A 17,292-nucleotide genomic window follows, 5' to 3' on the forward strand; every position below is an offset into this window, starting at 1 on the left:
CTCGGTTGGCATGGGAACGCCTTGGAGTCCTCCCAGAAGAGCTAGAAGAGGTGGCTGTGGAAAGAGATGTCTGGGCCTCCCTGCTCAAGCTGCTGCCCCGGCAACCCGACTTCGGAATAAGCGGAAGAAGATGGATGGATAACTAGTAGTTTTACATGATAAAGTTGGTCTTGTTTTATAAAATGTGTCCTGATCAGACTTCAAATTTCAACCTTTTTGTGTGAGACTGAAAACTTGACTTTATCACCAGCTAAGTAAAGAAAAAATATTTTTCCAGTTCAAGTTCATTCAGGGGTAAATAAACACCACTTGGCTCTCACTTTAGGTATTTGTATTTCCAAGGTTTCGTTTGCTTTGTCAAGAATTGTTCTCCGATCTCTCTGACACTGGTGTTACTGATGTTGATCGCAGGTTAAACAGGAAATTGCATGGCATTACTGTGGGATATTTAAGAGATCTCATCAGGCCTCGCTACTGTTCCTGCGAAAACACAAGAAAACAAGCAATTGTCTGTACGACTCTTCCCTCTATTCTGCACATTTGTAGCAAACCATATTCATCTTTACAAATAAAAAGTTTGGCATGTTGGTTCCGTTTTAATTTTTACTCAGTTTGTGACCCATAAACACAACTTTATTCAAAATTATTTAAGAGCTTTTCCTCACCCCCATCCTAGGTAATAAAGGTTTGGTCGATGTGTGTGTCATTAGCAAAATATGTCATGAACCAGTAAACTCTCAGAGAGACATCTTTGAAAAAACATCTATAACTCGTTAACTTTTCAAATCAACTCAATTCAAGATGGCTGCCACAGCTAAGTGACCTTATTAGACTCAAACATGACTTTAGCTCAGCCAATTTTACACATACTGATGTGAATTTTGGTTTGGTATTAGCTGAGAGTCATTCAAACACATAGAGCACCAATTAAACATGCAAGAATAAAGTTAAAATTTTTGCCATTAACTCTTACAGTCACCTCGGAATGTTTATTAACAAAATGTCATGAACTGGACTTTAATAAAACTTTCAGAGAGATATTGAGTGCACATCTACAGCTCATTACCTTTTGAAGTCAACCCAGTTCAAGATGAACCCCACAACAAATTGACCTTATCCAACACAAAAATAACTATAACTCAGGCAGTTTTGCAGATATTGCGCTAATCTTTTGTGTGGGATTAGCTAAACATTATTCCCAACACATACTGGTACACAGAGCATGAAACACTACATATTTTTGTTTAAAACTTTGTCATTAACTGTTGTCATCAAACCTTCCTGTTTGTTGTCAAAACATCTCAAGAACCACTGAATGGATTTGATCAAAGCTCACTGGATGTACCTTTACATCTGACTTGCTTTAGGTGTCAGTCACAATTCAGATGGCCTGGCCACAGCTGCTAATTGTTATCAGCAACAGAAAAATAGCTATAACTCCATCAACTTAACAAATATAGTGTTGCAGTAGCTTAAATTCATTGTCAACACCTTCTCTGAGTGCTAAAACATCTCAAAGGCTCTCACAATATTGTATGAGATTGTGCATCATTAATGTCTATATCTCCATTCCTCTCTAGATAAGATGATCTTAGTTTAAAACTTTTTGTAATAAACTGGGTTAGGACATGCATTCCTTTAAATAATGATAATTAATTCCACGATTCTGAACAGTAGTGAAGCTACAGTCCTGATGTCCTGCCTGCAGAGGAAACATAAATCACTTGTCTGATTTGAATCTTTCTCAGTTACGCGCGCCTCCATCTCTTCTCTGCCTCTTTTTTTTTTTTTTAGTAAAAAAAGACACATTCTTTGTGAAGACAAAGGAGGGATTTTGTGCAGTCGCCAGGCTTGAGTCATAGATGGAACCATGAGGGTCAGCTGGTGCATGAAGAGCCGGGCCTGTTGTGTTCTGAGCGGGAGCAGAGTGGAACAAAGGAGGGAGTAAAAGCAACAGACACTGGTTCAGTTTAATCTGTGGAATGCTCAATTCATCATCTTCTTTTTGACGCTTTTGATGCCGGGAAGCTTTAAAACTTTTATCTGCCCCTCAAGCAGTCGACAGTAAAATCGTACAGGTGTAAAACTTTGTTTTGCAAGCAGAAATAGTTTCCAGTTCCACCTAATTTATGCTGTGTCATTAATAACAGCGGGACCAATATCACATAGACTACTATATGGGACTACATGTCTATAATCCTGACCCTTCACTGGTTTGATTATAATGATCACAAGGACCACTTTCCAAACAAATTACAACTCTGCAGCTTGTTTACTCACTGGCTGAAGTTCATGAAGTTATGAAGCTAAAACTTCAAGTGTGAAGAGAATTTCTGAATATTTGTCTATTTCTGTCCAATCAAACCGTTGTTGTGTCACACATTCCAGCATGAGCCAACAGTGGGGTCCAACACCATTATCAATAGTTTCTCTGTGCCGCCGTCACCTCAGAGACAGAAACAAGAATGCTCATCCACTGACACCCCCCCCCCCCCCCCCCCCAAAGACAACTGGAGGATGGACCGGGCATGCCTTCAGGGGAAAGGAAGGCCATGCAGAGAGTGAAGAAAGGAAGAGCAGACAGCAGAAAAGCAAAAAGGATGAACTGATAAATCTTTTGATTCTGTGTGTTTTGATCAAAGTGAGTGAACAGAAAAGAAATCAACATTTGATGTGACCATAGGAGCGCATGATCAAAGTGGAAGACTTTGTTGAATTCTCATCAGGTGTACAATAAGCCAGTGATGATGAACAGATGCTAGTGATTGAATTTACATGAAGCGACACAGTCGGTAACTGAAACAGAAACAATTGGAGGATTGAAACTAAGTGAGGAGCAGCCAAACTCGGCCACCATGGTGAGACTGTGGAAGACAGCGTGGTGTCACGAGCCAAACACCAAACAAGACTGAGCTCAGCAAAAAGCCTGAAGTTGGTAAGACGGAACAAAGTCAATAATTTCACTATTGTAAATAAAATCACTGTTCTACCATATAATCTGACTTAGTGGCTGCTTGAGTGGTGCAGAAGGTGGAATTGCCCATAATTAATTGCGTCCCGGCGACTGTTATTGCGCTGGTGTGTGTAACTTCACACAAACGCTCCATCCATCTGTTCCTGGCCCGGCCCTTCTCTCCAATTTTAGAACTCAGCGTGGCCCGCGAGTCAAAAAGTTTTCCCACCCCTGGTCTATACAGTGATGTGATCAGTTCTTCAAGATGTTGGGACCAACCTGCTGAGATTCATGCTTGCAAGTGAATCAAGAGATGATGCTTTGATTAATGTTTACTTTGTTTAATCACTGAAAATGATCAATTTTAGATCATTTAAGAAGGCTTTAATTTCAGTATAGCATTCTTACTTTACGGTTTCCCTGCTACATTTGTCTTTAACTTTACACAGTGCTGTTTACCATGTACGTGCTTTCTTTTAAACATGTGTGTGCTATAAATTTGATGCCATGTATTGAGATTTTAAATAGGCCTCCCCAATCAGAGGGTGTTTATTCTGGAGAGGCCCAGAGACGAAGGGCGACCTGATGTTTTCTGCCCACATGCTTTCAAAAAAGCACCATTTCCTGTATGCTGTAGTACTGTAATAATAAAACATACCATCCCTTCCTAACTCAAAAAAGGTTGAGAATGTAAATAAAAACGGAATTAAATGATTTGCAACTCTTGTACTTTATTTACAATGAAACACAATAAACAAAACAAAACTTTAGGCTAAGAAATTGTATGGTTTTTTTGGGGAAAAAATTAAGTAATTTTAAATGTTATGGTTGCAACACAAAACTTTGCATTGAAAAACAAGTTGTCTGAATGGAAGTTTATGTTCTTCTAAAACCTTTATATACATTTGTACAACAGGTGTTACCTGTTGTTCTGTCTGTACAGCACTTTGGTTGGCCTTGCTGCTGTTTTAAGTGCTCTATAAATAAAATGGTATGGTATGGTATTTTTCCACTGATGGCGACTTTCCAGATGTATAAACTGCCCATGCCATAGACAGCAATGCACCCCCATACCAACAGAGAGGCAGGTTTTTAATCTGTGCACTGATAAAAGTCTGGATGCTCCCTTTCCTCTTGACTAAGGATGTGTGTTTCCAAAAAGAATTTCAAAATAAAACTAACTTGACCACATAACACTTTTACACTTTTTAAAAATCCATTTCAAACGTGATTCGGCTGAAAGAAAAAGAAGCAGCATTTATGGATACATTTCACAAATGGCTTCTTTGCACGCTAGAGCTTTGACCAGAATTAGTGGTTGGCATGATGAACTGTATTTAGAGACACTTATTTATAAAAGTGTTCCTAAGGTCATGCAGGGATGTCCAAAACAAACTCAGACCATATGTAATGCAGTTCTACCTGAGAAGCTGAAGATCACAACCATCCAACATCGACTTGTGTCTTTATCCTTTGAGCACAGAGATGTCTTCAGATTCTTGAAATATTTTGATATTATAAACTAAAGCTGAGAAGATTATTATTATTATTATTTGAGGGAAATTGTTCCACTATTCTGAGACAGTTCTTTCAGACTGGTGAACCTCTGCCCATCTTTACTTCTGAGATCCAGTTTCTATAAAATGCTCTTTTTATGCCCAGTCCTCTCACTGACCAGTTAACCTGATTAGCTGCTAAAAGCTCCTCCAGCTTTCTTTTTATACCACTTTACTTTAACCTTTTGTTGCTCTGTTTCAACATGTGCTACTACCATCAAATAAAATAAAAAAATATAAATTTTTATAGTTTTTTTCCTGTTTCAACATTTAACATTTTTTTTATGTTTCATTGTACATAAAATATGGGTTTATGAGATTTACAAATAAATGCATTCAGATATTTATAATTTATGTTTTATACAAATACCAACTTTTTCAGGGTTAAGATTGTACCAGTGTTGAGAATTTTAGTTAAATACTAAATGAATAAAAATGATTAAGCTGATAAATGAAAATGAGGTTGATCATTTTCATTTAGCATGCCATTAATTGATTTATTGTGACAGACCTAGTTATAATATGACAAAGCAAACTTTATTAAAAGATCATGCTGAGAAACCTATTTATTTATTTTCTTTAGAGAAAAACTCCTGGAAGCTGAGTCACAGCGATGAGTCATAGGAACTTCCTGAACGAAACTGGTTGCATAATAATTCTCCAGTGATATAGAGCTGAGTGTGACCTCTGATGGAGCACTCTGTAATAATTTAATTAAAGTTATAACACAAAGGTGATTCGACTTTCTGAGTGGAGAAACTTTAGTCTGAAGCACCATCTAGTGTTTAAGGCCTCTGAGCTAGTGAGGAAAAACGTGAACTATGAGGAGAAAAGGGTAAATTTCCCCCCGCGTTTTGGCTGCAGGCTGTTGGATTAGAGCCGCAGCTCCGCGCGCAGGGCTCTGCGTAAAGCAGCGCGCGCAGGTGCAGCTCGGCAGCTCTCCACACTGAGTTTCGCTCGTGAGTCGTGTTTGGACCGGAGCGGGACTAAACCGCTTCATTAGTGTCATCACAGGAAAAAGACATGAGTGGTAAGTTAACTTTTTCAAGTCGCGTGTGAGTTTAGTTCAGACTGGTCGCTTACAAGTTTACAAGAAAAGTCACGTTGCTGGTTAATAAGTGACCACAGAACTGCGAGTTAAGGTGTGCACTCGCGTCTCATATCCGCGATTAGATCCAAATTATAATCTGTGGGAATAAGACAGAAGCCACTAGCACCAATTTGTGACGTTAATTAAATGCACTGTAGGTTTTACAGTGGACAAAAAAAGGCCTGTGTGTGTGTGTGTGTGTGTCATCCTCTGCCAGTCAGACCAGTTAACCATCATTTTATACCTTGAAACTAATGTTTTTTGTGATCCCATGTCCTATCAGAGGACGTCATGCTCAGAGTATGTGTTGGGAATGACTCTCAGCTACTACCACAATAAATTTGAGCTCAATTTGTGTAAAACTATTTGAGTTATAGCCTTTTTTGTGTTGGCTAATGTTCATAAACTGTGGTGGCCATCTTGAATTGAATTGACTCCAAGCATTAATCAGTTTTTGTTGTGTGTCTATTGATTATTTTCTAAGAGTTTCATTAAAGTGCATCCAGGTTTTCACAAGATATTTTGCTAACAGGCAATCAGGGTTGACTCCAACAGTTAATCCCAATGTTTTAGCACAGATCTTGTGCACTGAGTAGCACTTGAAGTACATCTTATGAAGGACGTGAGCTACAACCACACCAAATTTTAACGTGTTTTCTGTCAAAGTTACAGAAATATAGTCATTTTAGTGTTTTATAAAGTCAGTTGTCTTTGGCGGCCATTTTGAATTGGTTTGTTTCCTACAGTAAAACATTTGTAGAGGAACATCCAGGGATTATTTACTGAAAGTTTCACTAAATCCCATGACGTGGTTCATGAGATATTTTGCTAACAGACAGACAGAGTTGACTGCAAACAGTTAATGGCCAAGTTTAAACAATGATCTTGTGCAATCTGTGAGTGCTCAGAGTATATGTTGGGGATCAGTCTCAGCTCGACCACAACAAAGTTTAGGTGAACAGCTGTATTTTATTTATTTATTTATTTTTAGTGTTTTTACAATCAGTTGGCTTTTGCAGCCATCTTGAGTTCAGCTGGGTCCAAATGTACGTCCATCTATTGCTTCCAGATATTTTGTTTATAAAGATAGACACAAACTCAATATAGTCTGCGTTCACCTTGAAGCAGGGGTCAGTAATGAAGATGAAACGTTTTTATAACTTTTATAAAACCCGGTCTCTTTACACGCTTGTCTTCGATGACATGATACAGATTTGTAGTCACCTCAGGAGAATGCGTGTTTAAGGGAAATGACACAGATTCCACAGCCTGGAACACGCCTCGACCTGCCTGTGACTCCGAGGAGCTGCAGAGCTGCCAACACTCCGTGTCAGACAAACATCCATGAGCACAAATAATGTCTTTTTGAAATCAGCTCCTGAGCAACAAAATGAGTGGGACACAGATTTGTTGTTCTGTGTAAAAGGACAGGATCGATGTTTATCCATGCTGGAGAAAATGCCTCTGTGTTCACTTCATGTCTGCTCCGAGCTGACTGATAACTGAACTTCTACTTTTACATTTTTAAACAGAAAATCCCCACTGTTGGACACAGCAGGGTCAATGCTCCACATTATTTACATTATTTAATTGTTACACAGCGAGCTAAATAATAACATTTTTACTAGAAAGTTCCTGGAGAAACTTTGATGGGGACTGCCTGTTTATAATTAAATTATTATTAATAATAAATGTTAATATTAATGATTATTAATATTAACAATAAATACTAATTATTAATACTATTAATTATTTATATATAGTTAATTTATAAAATATTAATAATTGATGATCAATATTAATAATATTCACACCAATATTTAGTATTCATTTTAAATATTACTTATTAATATTATTAATAATGATGTTAAAACAGTTAATTATTAACATTAATAATTTATAATTAATATTTATAATTAATATTACTAATTAATAATAGGTGATAATAGCTAATAATAGGTGCCTTCCATGCATGTTGAACCAAAATGGCTCCATATGTTACTCAGTTTCTGTGAAGAGTTTTCTCCTATTAATTTTCTATGGTAAATTTGGCATATTTGTTAGCAAAATATGTCGCCATGGTAACTGCGAATGCCAATAAAAGTAATTGCACACTTCCCGGAGCCGGGCCGGTTGTTTTGATATAACTTTTGTGGGGGTGCACATTGCGGTTCGGGCCAAATTAAAGTTGAAAAAGATACACTTTTCAGGTGTAGAATAATAAGTGGGCAGTCACCAACTAGTTCCTGGAGTTGGTGAAATATTGCGTCTTTGTTCGAGTTGGTGAAATATTGCGTCTTTGTTTGCAAATTATGTCGCCATGGTAACTCGAAACGCCAATAAAAGTAATAGCACACATCACGGGGCCGAGCCAGTCGTTTTGATACAACACTTGTGGGGGTAGACATTGTGGTTCGGGCCACATTAACGGAGATAGAAATGTAAACACTCTTCCGAGGTGTAGAATAATAGGTGCCCCCAATTAAAAGAAGCTACATTTTGGGGGCGGATGCTTTTTTCATGCAGGGCTGGCTACGCCCGCTTTCAGTTCAAACACAACGCTTGTTAGGTTTGTCACACCAACACTAATAAACTCATTAATAGTTTTCCCTTCCCGGTCAGTGCAGGCTGTCAGGGTTTGTTTTACTTTAATGCCTCTGACTCAGATTCTTTCTGATTTTTGTTTGAAGCTGGTATAAAGTGTCTCCTGCCAGCACTTCCTGAACGAGAATAGAGCTTTAAATGATCTGTGAAGCTCTGCAGCTTCCTGCATTCATCACAGTCACTTTCTCTTGTTGTGCACTGAAGTGAGCGGAGCTGAGAAAGTTTTTATCTGTGGTCTCCTGGTTTGTGTTTAGATGTTCTGGTGCGATCATTGTTTTCATTCCTGTGCTCTTAGACAATGATTCAGAGAAATTGCCCCACTGAACACCAGACCCGTCTGAATCCACCGCTGCTGTCTGCTCGTTGCTGCCAGTAATTTTCATCTCATTAAGTCACTTCAAGATAATGTTTTACTCCTTTCAGCTGTTATGGTGCCTTGCTGAAAACTTCAGGAAACAGCATCAAGATAACGGGCTCAATGTCCGAAGGATGTTCTGTGGGAAGTCAAAGCCCCCTTGACCCTTTCCTTGGCAGACCTTAAGGAAGAAGCTCACTGGAGCAAAGGCCCAAATATTTTCTATATTTTTTCTTCTACTCAAAGAACATCAACATTTAGCTTGTTTGAAAAGCACAAACTAGTTTATTAAAGTATTTAATCAAAAAGGCACAAATTACCTTTTCAGCTGAAACCCGCTTTTGAAAGTTATGACATACAGATTAAAGTAAACGGATATAAACAAACATCCTCCTGGGAATTGGGTCTCCTCCTCCTGGGTATTTAGTCTAAAAATTTATTTTTGAGTTGTCTGCTACTCATGAGTTGATGATGGGACATTCAGAAACACAAGTCTAAATGTTGCCAACATATATTATTTTTTTTTGTAAACTGAGATTAATTGATGGGGAAAAAGTGCAGCTGTGGCAAAAAGGATGTCCACACTCTTTCATTTCATATCAGGACATCGTAAAAATATTCAGAGTCAGAGTTTCTTTATTTACACCACATGTGGTACACGTGGTGGAACAAGATTATGTTCACAGTGTCCCAATTACATCCCACAATAAAATGTAAAAGAAAAATGGTAATAAGATCTAAGATACAACTAAGAAAAATATAAACTAAATATACACTAAGCACTAGTAGTATAAAAACATTACGTTGAACAGCAGCACAAACATGAGTCTATGTGAGCAGATGAGCACGAATGAACACAGCAGTATTAAACAGCAAATCAGCAGCAACATGAAACAGATCAGCAGCAACATGAAACAGATCAGCAGCAACATGATGTGATTTTTCACAGTGATTATTCTGGTTAGAGATTCATGAGTCTAACAGACTCAGGGTAGAAGCTGTTCCTCAGTCTAGTGGTTCTACACTTAATGCTCCTCAACCTCCTTCCTGAGGGGAGCGGGGCAAAAAGTGTGTGTGCTGGGTGAGTGAGGTCCTTCATGATGCAGGTGGCCCTCTTCCTGCATCTGGAGGTGTAGATGTCTGTGATGGTGGGGAGGCTGACTCCAACAGTCTTCTGTGCAGCCTTCACCACTCTCTGCAAAGCTTTTCTTTCTGCAGCTGTGCAGCCTCCATGCCACACGTTGATGCTGGAGCATAGGATGCTCTCCGCTGCACACCTGTAGAAGGAGGTGAGGACTGAGCTTCCCAGACCAGCTCGTCTCAGCCGTCTGAGGAAGTAGTCTCTGATGAGCTTTCTTGATCAGGCTGGAAGTGTTGTTGCTCCAGCTGAGGTTGTTGTTCATGTGTACACCCAAGTACTTGTAACTGGAGACCACTTTCACCAAAGATCCTCCTCAGGGGGGTGTTTGTTCTGTCTGAAGTCCATGACCATCTCCTTCATCTTCTTAACATTGATGTGAAGGTTGTTCTTCCAGCTCTCCAGGTGTTCCACCTCTTGCCTGTAGCTGGACTCATCATTGTTTGTGATGCATCCCACCACCACTGTATCATCTGCAAACTTTACAATGTGACAGCCTGGATGGGTAGCTGCACAATCATATGTGAGCAGAGTAAACAGGAGGGGGCTCAACACACATCCCTGAGGAGAGCCAGTACTGAGTGTTATGGTGGAGGAGGAGATGTTGTGGATCCTCACTGACTGTGGTCTGTTTGTTAAAAAGTCTAGGACCCAGTTGCTAATGGAGGGGCTTAGTCCTAGTGTGAGTAGTTTGTCCATCAGGGTTTGGGAGATCATTGTGTTGAAGGCAGACGTGAAGTCCACAAAGAGTAAACGGATGTAGGAGTCCTCCTGCTCCAGGTGGGTGAGTGCAGTGTGGACCACAGAGGAGATGGCATCCTCTGTTGATCAGTTCTCACGGTATGCGTACTGATGAGGGTCCTCGTTGATGTTGATGGTTGTTTTGATGTGGGTCATGACCAGGTTTTTTTTAAAGCATTTAGTGACTATCGGGGTGAGGGCCACTGGCCGATAGTCATTCAGACCAGTCATTGTAGAGCTCTTTGGGGCTGGGATGATGGTGGCAGTCTTCAGGCAGGTGGAAACTGTTGCCAGGGTAAGTGAGGTGTTAAAGATGTCTGCCAGCACCTCGCAGAGCTGATCGGCACATTCTTTTAAGACTTTCCCGAGGATGTTGTCTGGGCCGGTTGCTTTGTGAGGATTAATCCTCCTGAAGGTACTCCTCACTTTGGCTGAGGTCACGCTGAGAATCTCTTCATCCAGTGGTGAGGTGAGTCTGGTGCTGGGTGATCTGTTTGGGTCTACAAAGCCTGCGTAGAACTTGTTGAGAGCAACAGGCAGTGATGGGTTTCTAGGGCATTGTTCACTCCTATTTTATAATCTGTTATACACTTAATGCCCCTTCACATGCTCCAAGGGTCTTGTGAGGTGAATTGACCCCCGATCCTCTGTGCATATGTAGCCTTGGCCTTCTTAATACCAGCAACCAGCTCTTTCCTTGTCCTTCTCAGCTCCTGTGAGTTTCCAGACCTGAAGGCAGTGTTCCTGGCTTCCAGCAGGGTGCAAACCTCTGCTTTCAGCCAAGGCTTTCTGTTCGGGTAACTCTTAAAATATCTGATGGTGATGATGTCATCATCATCATAAAATAACTTTGTCTTTTGGAAATATTCAAATGTAATATGTTCAAACACACAACTGATTATATTGTGGCGCTATTTATTAAACTTTAATGAAGTCAAAATGGCTGTGTAAAAAATAAGTCTTTACCAGGATTCAACAGCCTTTAGAAGAGCCACTCTTTTTACATTGTTTCTTTTGTTTGACATTTGTTTCTGAACAATGTTCTGAAGGTCCAACCTCAGCATTTCATTCAGTCAGGAGTTTAACTGGATCATTGCAACACTTTGATTTATTTTCTTCTGAGCCGTCCTATTGTAGATTTGCTGAAACAGAGGAATATATTATTATATTTAACCCAATATAACACGGGGTGTTCTAGTCTTGCAGCTGCAAAACAAGCCCAAATCATCATTCCTCCACCACTGTTCTTGGCCGTCGGTATGAGGTGTTTGTGCTGAGATATGACCTGGATTTTATGGCGCAGTGCATTGTGGGAAACATCTCTACTTTGGTCTCCAGGTGCCTTGAGGTTCATTTCAAAACCTAAAGCTGATGAAAGCTCTCTTGTAAATGAGTCCTCGAGGCTCAATGGGATTAACCTGTCTAAATAAAGGTTGAATGAATGAATGAATGAATGAATGAATGAATGAATGAATCATGGAGTGGACTAAGTTTTTCCACACCTAGCTTTTCCATTTTGACATTATTTCTGTTTAAGAAATACTGACATGTTGGTGTGGGGTTTTGCACACTTGAGGTTGGATTTACATGATTTTAGATTTTTTTTTTATCATGCCCTGATGTGTAAAATCATAGAACTGAAATATGGGGGCTTTCTTTTCCCCATGAATGCATCAGCGCTTTCTTATTTGGGGCAGCTGTGGATGAGTGGTTAGAGCAGTTGTCTGCCAGTGGGAGAGTTGGGGGTTCAATTCCCCTAGCAGTCACATGCTGAAGTGTCCCTGCCCTCTCATTGCTTCCCGTTGGTGTATGAATGTAATAAAGCACTGATTAGTCTTTGTAGAGATCTAGTAGAGTGCTGTATGAATGGATAAATGAGGCACAGGTCATGTTGTAAAGAGCTTTGAGTATCTTGATAAGATAGAAAGGCGCTATATAAGAACAGTCCATTTACCATTTATTTGTCACAATTTGTTCAACCTCTGAGTTAAACAATGTTTCTACTAACTGGGATTTTAAATTGCACCGAAGTGATTGTATTGCATTTTAATTTGATTGAATTTGCTCTAAATGGAATGAAAACTGACTTGAATGGACGTGTTTTTACTGTATAGTGCCTTGAGACTGCATTTTTGTGAAATTGTGCTATACTGTACAAATAAAATCAATTTAACTGAATTATCATTTTCAGTGTGCAGATTTTTAAGTACTTGTCTCTAATTATTCCTGAAATTCTTAAAGTTTTTTCGGTTCCATTCAGGCGTTACAGACTGGGCAGAGGAAGATGTAACTCAGGAGGAGGCACGGTCCTCCCCTGCCTGGTCGGAGGAGCTCTATGAGGAGCTGTGGGACCGCATAGAGGGAAGGCGTCACAAGCTCACGCGCATTCTCAACCCGGCCAAATTCACGCCCTACCTGCGGCAGTGCAAGGTCATCGATGAGCAGGACGAGGATGAGGTGCTCAACTCAACGCAGTACCCCATGCGCATCAGCAAGGCTGGTGAGAGTTAGAAGAGTCAGATCTGAGGCAAAATTTGAATAAATGATGAGAAAGTGTGAGCGTTTGTCATGATGAGATGTTATTTTTTTTAATCTAACGAGCAGAGTCAAAACACTTCTGGTTCTTCACAGTTTTGCATGCTTCCTATTTATTTTGATTACTGCTATGATTTTAATCAGTGACATAGTTTCTTGTTCTGTTAGCACTCTTCCTGTTTTACTTTGGTATTTCCTGTTCTTTGTTTAAATGCCCTGTTACCCCTAGTTTCCATTTTGCAAATGACCTCTAAGTCCTTTCAGAATGTTTTCAGTCCAGTTTCATCGGTTCCTGCCCAGATCCTTGCTGGTTTCTTGCTGCTTTTTTTGCCTCTCAGTGAGCTGCAGCTTCTGGTGACTAGTTGGTTTTCAAAATGTCTCAAAACATTTGTAGGGGCTCCTCAGTTTCCTCATCTGAGTTGCAGCTGAGTCATTTATTTGTGTTTTAAACGTGTTCCAAAAATTTGTGCAACACAACGATGTTGCAGCTGTCTCAAACCCATCTCAGTTGTGTCCCCGATCTGTCTCAAGAACTCCAAAGCTGTATTTTTTTCCCATTCAATCATTATTTATACAGGTTAGCCTCACTGAGTCATGAGGACTCATTTACAAGAGACCTGTTTTAAACAAAACCACAGAGGTACACACAACAAACTGTCATAAAAACATATAAAACTAAAAGTAAATAAAAGTAGTGATACAAAACAAAATAAAAACAAGCTACATTATGAAACAGGGTAACTAAAACAGGAACATGTCTGCATTGATTTTTGCATTAAACTTAACAGTTGTTTAAAATCCCTAAGAGAGGTCAAGGTCGAGAGCTTAAGATCTTTTTGCAAAGTGTTCCAGGAAACAGGAGCAGAGTAGGAGAAGGCCCTTTTGTCAAATTCAGTCTGCAGTGAGGGGACACTGCAGGTAATGATGTCTTGAGAGCGCACGCTGTAGCTGCACTGGCGACATGACACGTAGGAGGAGATGTATGAAGGCAGCAGACCAAGAAGTGTTTTAAATATGAAAATGTACCAGTGAGAGAGTCTGCATGAAGTTAATGATGACCAGTTAACCAGTGAATACAGGGTGCAGTGGTGGGTACGATAGTTACAGCCAGTTATGAATCTTAGCGCACCATAATAGACAGCATCCAACATCTGCAAGGTGCTTAGAGAAGCCTTCATGTAAATGAAGTCACCATAGTCAATGGAGGGAAGGAAAGTAGCAGTTATAAGGTGTCAATTTTAATTTTGATTTTTTTATCACGTTTTCGATATGAGGCTTAAGAGAGAGATGTGCATCGACCAAGATTCCCAAGTATTTCAATGATTTAGCGCGACAATAAACAACTGTATCGTTGGCATGTAAGGATGTACCAGGAATGATCTGACCTACGTCGTTATGTAGATTGTAGATCTTGACACCTTCACAGGAGCTCGCTTAAGACAGAAAACACCCGAGGCTCCAGCCCCAAACATCCAGGTTTAAAAACCATTGTGATGATGATTTTTAAAAAAGTGGTCCACACCTGTTTATCTTCATTTCAAACATGTACTTCAGTAGATCGATGTATAAATTTGAGGGCGTCTGCTTAGGTAGGTGCAAAACGGACCGAGAGGGGTACAGTGTGGATGGCAGTGGGCAACAAAATAATGTGCACGGCCTAGAATGCAGTTTTGCAAGCCGTGCACACACCAACGAGCTGGAATTTTCAGAAATTGGTCTCTCAACCTGCTCACTAGCTCACACACTCCAAATTCATTGAGCCTGCAACAAAAAGTTGCCCATTTTCTCACAATCTTGACTTGTCAGATGGCCTCGATCTCAGCCCGGTGAAACACCACGTTACATTTTGTTTTTTGTTCTCTAGTCAAGTCAAGTTTATTTTGCCACTGCACCATACGGTTTCACTTGGGCTTTTGGTTAAGTTTACTTCCTCCATCTGTCACATCAGGATTCACTTTCAGTCAGTGCACCATGATGTCCTGCAGTATTCAGTTCTCGGTCAGGTTCTTGTTGCTTCCTTGTCTCTGGTATTGGTTTTACTCTCAAGTCACACCATATTTCTGCTTCACTTTGTTTCAGTCTAACTATATTTGAGTTAATTAAGTTCCAGCTTGCCTGCCTGCTGCCTCTTCTGCCTGCATTTGGGAATCTTGAAGGATTGCATATCTCCCCCTGCCTCTCATGTCAGAGTTTTAAACTAAGATTATCTTACAATTAGAAATTTTCTGAAGGAAAGCCGTTAGGGTTGTACGGTACTTATAAAATTTACATTGTTCATGCTCTCACGCTCAGAATATGTGTTGGAGATGACTCTCAGCTACTACCAAACCAGATTGTAGCTCAATTTCTGTAAAATTGAACGCGGAATGGCTGTTTTTGTGTTAGCTGAACTTGATTAATCATTTGATGTACAGACTATAATTACTTTCTGAGAGTTTTATTAAAACACACACACACACACACACACAATATTATTGCCTGCCTTTCACCTTTTGCTTTTCGCCAGGCGGTGATAAGACAAGGAGGAGGTCTTTATAAAATGTTGTATAAAGTTTGATAACACTGCCTTAAAGACAAAAACTAAAAAATTATACATGATCTATGTTAAATGTGTAAATGCACAATTTTTCTTTTTCAAAACTCCTTAATAAAATCTGAACATTTTAGCAAGAGCCAAGAAAAAGTGAGATAAACCTGCAGGAACTGAGATTAGAAGGTGACTAAGGAGTAAATGTTGGTAAAGATAAGAGATTGCAGATAAAACTGAGATGAAGAGAAACACCTGGCCCAAAACCGAGTTAATGTTGTTTTGTGTGAGTAAGTTTGGTAATGTCAGTCGTTCATCATGATCTTGTCTGTGTAATTAGAGAGGAGGTGACGCTCAAATCAAAGAGACAGCATTTTTGTGGTTAGTTTAAGGAACTAAAAGAATGACAGGACAAGGTGTTCATTTTTGGAATGCATGAAATGGTTTGACGTCTTTGGAAAAAAACTTTTTTTACTCCTTTTTTTTTATCTCACAGGTCGTCTGCTGGACATTCTCCGAGGCCAGGGCCAGCGGGGTCTTCAGGCCTTCTTGGAATCACTGGAGTTTTACCATCCAGACCAGTACATACAGCTGACTGGAAAACAGCCAATGCAGAGATGCTCCCTCATACTGGGCAAGCAGCAGTTTCTTTATATCTGGGGAGAACAAAAAAGAGATTGTTTAAGCAAGATGGATGGAAAGAAAGATTGTTTAGAGGGAGGCGTGTATTTAATTGTCATCAAGCTCAAGAAAAGTACATCCAGCCATTACCAGATATAAACAAGAAAAAGATTAGAAATGGATAAAATAACTGTTTAAACAAAAGTATAGCCAGCAATGTCTCCTACTGCTGTAAAATGCTGCTGATAATAAGATGGGTTAGCAATGGAAGAAAAGAATCACAAAGTGTTCGTGCAGTTTAGAAGAAGTGACTTATTTGAAAAAAAAAAAATGTATTTATTGCGGACACTAGTTTGAACCTGCAGACCATTTTCATGCATTTAGGAAGCACAACATAAGCCCAGTACATAAAACAGCCCAGTATTTGCAAAGTATGTACCTGATTCTGTTGGAGAAGAATATTCTCGTTTTATCTTACTTACTCAAAAGGAGCCATACTCGACCGCAAGAGAAGATTTTTAACTGGTATTTACTTGCAAGGTCAGATTTTCAGGACAGGTTACACAGATAGATATACTACAGGAAGTACACACATGAAGACCAGTCACGAGAGTCTGCCACGAGTCGGCTGTGAAGCTTGTTTTTATACTCTTATCAGTTCAGCCGAGCTCACAGACTCTGAGTTGTCCTTGGAGCAAGCTGCATGCTGCAGCCTCATTTAGCTCCTCATCCAGCTCTCTCTGCTGACCCAAACATATGGTTCATGGGCAGAGTTAGCATTCTCAGCTATAACACCATACCATTTTATTTATAGAGCACTTAAAACAGCGACAAGGCCAACCAAAGTGCTGTACAGACAGAACAACAGGTAACACACAAAGCAATATACAAAATGAAGTAAATAGAATATAGACATAAAAACGATGCAGATAATGGCGACTAACCAGTGTGGAGCATACAGATTCAAAACACAGATCATCTGGTGTTGAATGCTACTGAATAGTAGTGGGTTTTTAAATGGGACTTGAAAACTGAGAGGGAGGGGGCCTGTCTGACAAGCAGAGGTAACTCGTTCCAAAGTCTTGGTCCTGCTACAGAGAAGGCCCTGTCACCTCTGCGCTTAAGACGAGTTCCTGGAACTGTGAGGAGCAACTGGTCTGCTGACCTCAGGG

The 17,292-nt window shown here is 39.8% G+C and overlaps 1 protein-coding gene across 1 annotated transcript in view; it reads left to right on the plus strand.

Annotated features, from left to right (window-relative positions):
• Window positions 1–5,377: 5,377 nt before the first annotated feature.
• Window positions 5,378–17,292, plus strand: part of zmp:0000000896 (caspase recruitment domain-containing protein 11) — a 44,198-nt gene continuing 32,283 nt past the window's right edge. The window contains exons 1-3 of the mRNA XM_037688889.1: window positions 5,378–5,539; window positions 12,698–12,937; window positions 15,996–16,133. Of these exons, the coding sequence (XP_037544817.1) occupies window positions 5,533–5,539; window positions 12,698–12,937; window positions 15,996–16,133 (385 nt within the window). The 5' untranslated portion in view covers window positions 5,378–5,532. The remainder of the gene's footprint in view (window positions 5,540–12,697; window positions 12,938–15,995; window positions 16,134–17,292) is intronic.

This window comes from Nematolebias whitei, chromosome 15, assembly GCF_014905685.2.
Source record: "Nematolebias whitei isolate Nwh7 chromosome 15, NemWhi1, whole genome shotgun sequence".
NCBI lineage: Eukaryota > Metazoa > Chordata > Actinopteri > Cyprinodontiformes > Rivulidae > Nematolebias > Nematolebias whitei.